The following is a 4,323-nucleotide window of genomic DNA, read 5'->3' as shown; positions in this document are numbered from 1 at the left end:
TGCCGGGCTATGGTTTCCCTGCCGCACTCCCCCGCCTGCTTGCAGAGCAGCGGTGGCGAGGGGAAATACCTGCTCCAGAAATAGCCGCTTCCCGTTCCGTTCCCTCCCTCCCAGAGAGGGAAGCCAGCTCCAAGAGTTTACACGGCCTTTTGAGGTGGGAATCCTCAGTGCCGCTGCCGGTGGGAGGCTGTGCCGTGGGGGGGAGCAGGTGGCCAGGGTCCCCGCAAAGCCCAGTGCCGTGTGTGGCCCTGGTACTGCTGGATGCTTGCCCCAGCCATAGCAAGTGCCGGAGCAGTGGGAATCTCTGAGGCTCTGCTCACAGCCCGAGGCAGGAGCTAATTTCAGTACTGGAGTCCTTCTCATTCTCTCCCCTGGGGCACAGGAAAACTGAACTGCAGGGTGCTGGGAGAGCTCCTGGTGCTGCTGGGCTTGGCTTTACAGCCAGGGCTGGGCTTTGCTCCCGGGGTGTCGGGGTAACGCCAACCAAAGGGTTGCTACAAGCAGACTTAGAGCAAATCTCCAGCTGGATCAGTCTTTGCTTAAACATGGAGTCCTTTGGCTGCAAACCCGGTGTGGCCCGTGTTCTTTCTCGGGGCTGGCTTTGCTGGGGTTCGTTGGGCTGTGCCGGCGTGTGGCAGCGCCTGCGCTATCGCCGCCTTGCTGGTGTATGTGAGGCATCCTGAGTCCTTTTGTCCTCTAAACAAAAGCAAGTGGATTGGCAGTTCATACGCAGGGTTTGCAAAGACTGAGTCACGCTGGCTGCTGGAATTCAAAAATATTGAGGAAGCTTTCTGCAAACAGGCAGTAAATGCTCCGTCTCTTGGCTTGAGCCAGAGCCTTGTTGGGAGCAATGGGAACATGCAGAAAGGCCACCCGGCTGTCCCAGCTGGTAGCTCGGTCGCCTTCTGCCTTGGCAGGGCTCTGTCTAGCAAAGAACCACGCGTCTTGGTCACCTGGCAGAGCAGAGCCCTTTCCCATGTGCTCTGTGGCTGCCGGGGCTGCTTGGCCAGCAGCCCTGGTGGCACTGTGGGATGTGGGTGGCAGCTCTGGCCATCCCCCTCCGACCTGCAGGTACCTGCAGAAACCCCAACACCTTCTGCTTTGCAAAACAGACTGAGGGCACAGGCGACGGGACGGGCAGTCTGTTAGAGCCAGCCAGGGCTCCACCTGCTCATTAAAAGGCACGTGCTAATGAGAAGCCCCATGGCTCCGAGCATCCCTCCTAACACCCTGTGGCTTCCCCTCTCCGCGCAGTGTTTGAGAACAGCAGCAAGATCGTCATCGTGATGGAGTACGCCAGCAAGGGGGACCTGTACGACTACATCAGCGAGCGGCAGCGGCTAACGGAGCAGGAGGCACGCCACTTCTTCCGGCAGGTCGTGTCGGCTGTCTACTACTGCCACAAGGTGGGTTGGCACCACACTCCCCACCGCCTTTCCGGGAGGGAGAGTGGAGGGATCGGCTCCTGTGTGCCCGGCAGGGCCGGCTCTGGGCAGCAGCAGCCGGGGCTGGGCACAGATCCAGTGCCCCATGGGGAAGCTCAGCCTGGGCTGGGAGGTGAGGGAGCTCATGGCTGTTGGCCTTTCCTGGGAGAGGGGTTAATCCTGGCTCTTATCTGAAGGGTGTGGTGGCCCTCAGGCAGTGCCCGAGCAGCTTTTGGGAAATCCTTGCCTTGGCTTTCTTCTGCTGCCTGTGGGGCTGACTAATCCTGCCTGGAGTTATCGACTCCTGTCCCACCCACTAGGAGGGAGATGCGGGGACTGAAAGCTGAGTCCTGGGTCCCCCATCTTGTCCCCTGAAAGGGATGTAGGATGTCTGGGGCTGTGGGACGAGCTGTGCCTGCCCTGGAAGGACCCTCGAGCCTGTGGGTCTCCCTGGAGGATGCTCTAAGGCCATGCCTGGTCATGCCTCAGTCCTCAGTACCTGCGTGCCCTTGGTAGGAAGAGGGGTTTGCAAGGCACCTCCTGAACCCAAAGAAAAGCAGGGTCTCGCTTCACTGGGTAGCAGCAGATCCCGGTAAGGCATGGAGCTGTGCCCACCGTGCCCCACCAGGAGCTGGCATCAGCTGCTATGGTGGGTGCGTGGCTGGGGAGGGTGCGGGAGCCCAGCCTGGCGCCTGGCTCGTGTGGGTGCCACCCTGCTCATGCTCCTGAGCAGCAGATGAGGAGGTGGTAGCACCCATGTTGGGACGTGGTTTACAGCCTGTCCTCATCCACGCACCCAGGGTTATTTACTGCTCCTCTAATTCCCGTCACCGTGCCCTGTTTACGTGCCACCGTACCAGTGAACGGCAGTGACCTCCCCGTGCTGCCTGACTTTCCCTTCCTCAAACACACTGTAAACTAAACCCGGCTTTTCCTTCCCTCATGCAGAATGGGATCGTTCACAGGGACCTGAAGCTGGAGAACATCCTTCTTGATGCAAATGGGAACATCAAGGTGAGGGGCTGGCAGAGCCTGGCCACGCTTTGGGTTTCAGCCAAAAGGGGTCTAGGGGATGCTGCCCAGTGCAGAGGGGCTGGGGGTGGCCACGACACCCCAGTCCCCCCAGGGCATGTGGTCCCCCCACAGCTCAGGGGCTGCTGGCATTGCCTGTGCTGCTGTTTGCCCAGGGGATGGGGGGCCAGGAGGGCACCGGTACCTGCCCCTGCTGTCTGTGCCCGGCAGCTGAGAGGGAGAGGCTGCAGAGGCAGAGCCTCAGTGCTGCCTATTAAAGCCATAATCGTATATCTGACTGCTGATAAGAGGGCAAAGTCTGAACACTGAGGTCAAAGCATGACTGGCTGAATAAGAAAGGGCTCTCCCAGTGAGAGTCCCGGTTCCTGTACCCATGGGCCAGGCTGGTGGAGGGAGGTGCGGGGCAGATCCTGGCTCTGCTGGCCCCCAGTGATGCTTTTTGCCTCGGCCGGGAGCGCTGCAGCCGCCCGGGGAGGAAGGGCACGGCCACAGGCAGGAATCAGTGCGGTCGGTGACAAACAGGCTGCGGGGCTTTATCTCTGTAAGGGGTAATTTTGCAATTGGGAGCTCGCAAGCAGGGACTGTACCTTCTGCTCGCTGAGAGGTGACGGGTGCTATGAGGATAATGAATGCCTGTGTGCTAGGCGGAGCAGATAGGGACTGGAGCAGCCTCGTGAGGCTGTGAATGAGCTGGAGGAGAGCCCGGCAGCTCTCCCTCTAACCACACCTTTGCAGCCGCCTCTGCTCCCGGCATCCCGCTGATGGGGCTGGAGGGGCAGAGCTGTGGGGTGGCTGCTGCGGTGGCTGGGATGAGCTTTTTGGGGTGGGGGAGGAGAAGAGGGGCAGGCGCAGCCTCAGGGGTGGAAAGCCAGGCTGCTGCTGCTCCCTCAGGAGGCTGAGGGCACCCAGGACCAGGGTGCCAAGGGCAGCCCTGGTTTCAGCCAAGCTTGCGGTGGGAGAGCTTCAGGTGGCAATGCTGCTCCACCTGCGAAGGGAGCCTTGCTGCTCGATAACGGCTGTACCTGTCTCTCTAGATTGCAGACTTTGGCCTCTCCAATGTTTACCAGCAGGACAAACTTCTGCAGACTTACTGCGGCAGCCCTCTCTACGCATCGCCCGAAATCATCAACGGGAGGCCATACAAGGGCCCGGAGGTGGGTTGTGCCTCCCCGCCCTGTGTGGCAGAATGCCTTGCTGCCTCTTTGCTTGGACACAGGGAAAAGCGCTGGGTGTTTTCCCAGAGGAGCGTTGTGTACCCCTGCCTGTGTGGTTTGGGGTAGCTGGTCCCCTAAGACCAAGTGCCGCATGGTTGCTGTGTGGCAGCCACAGTGGGGGGGATGTGGTGGGACTCAGGGGCTGGAGCTGGTCCTGCCCTCCCCTGGGGAGCTGCTGAGGCTCTGGCAGGGGCTCCTGCCCAGCTGGGGTGGGGGTCAGAGCAGCCCCGTCCTGCTGCCCCCCTCCAGGCTCGTCTGTCCCTCCGGCAGGTGGACAGCTGGTCCCTGGGCGTTCTCCTCTACATCCTGGTCCATGGGACGATGCCATTCGACGGCCATGACTACAAGACTTTGGTCAAGCAGATCACGAGTGGGGACTACCGGGAGCCCGCGAAGCTGTCAGGTAGGCAGACCCCCACCACCCTGTGCCTTCCCCCTCCGCGTGTTCCCTTCGGTGCCTGACTTGCCTGTTCCCCCAGATGCCTGCGGGCTGATCCGGTGGATGCTGATGGTCAACCCAGAGCGCCGTGCCACCATTGAGGACATTGCCACACACTGGTGGGTGAACTGGGGCTACAAAGTGCCCGTCGGGGAGCAAGAGCTGCTGCGGGAGAGTGAGTCCCCCCGGGCCACGGTGGCAGAGTGGCTTCGCC

At 61.3% G+C, this 4,323-nt stretch overlaps 1 protein-coding gene across 1 annotated transcript in view; it reads left to right on the top strand.

The window, feature by feature from the left end:
* NUAK2 (NUAK family kinase 2) overlaps nucleotides 1-4,323 on the top strand; it is a 17,444-nt gene that overhangs the window by 12,167 nt on the left and 954 nt on the right. The window contains 6 exon segments of the mRNA XM_009647968.2: nucleotides 1,255-1,406; nucleotides 2,373-2,438; nucleotides 3,491-3,610; nucleotides 3,941-4,073; nucleotides 4,150-4,315; nucleotides 4,317-4,323. The exon segment at nucleotides 4,317-4,323 is cut by the window's right edge and continues 954 nt beyond it. Of these exon segments, the coding sequence (XP_009646263.2) occupies nucleotides 1,255-1,406; nucleotides 2,373-2,438; nucleotides 3,491-3,610; nucleotides 3,941-4,073; nucleotides 4,150-4,315; nucleotides 4,317-4,323 (644 nt within the window).

The sequence above is a fragment of the Egretta garzetta genome, unplaced genomic scaffold (assembly GCF_000687185.1).
Source record: "Egretta garzetta isolate BGI_Z169 unplaced genomic scaffold, ASM68718v1 scaffold640, whole genome shotgun sequence".
Classification (NCBI taxonomy): domain Eukaryota; kingdom Metazoa; phylum Chordata; class Aves; order Pelecaniformes; family Ardeidae; genus Egretta; species Egretta garzetta.
Note: the sequence above shows the minus strand (reverse complement) of the source record. Positions and strands in the feature narration are given on the sequence as shown.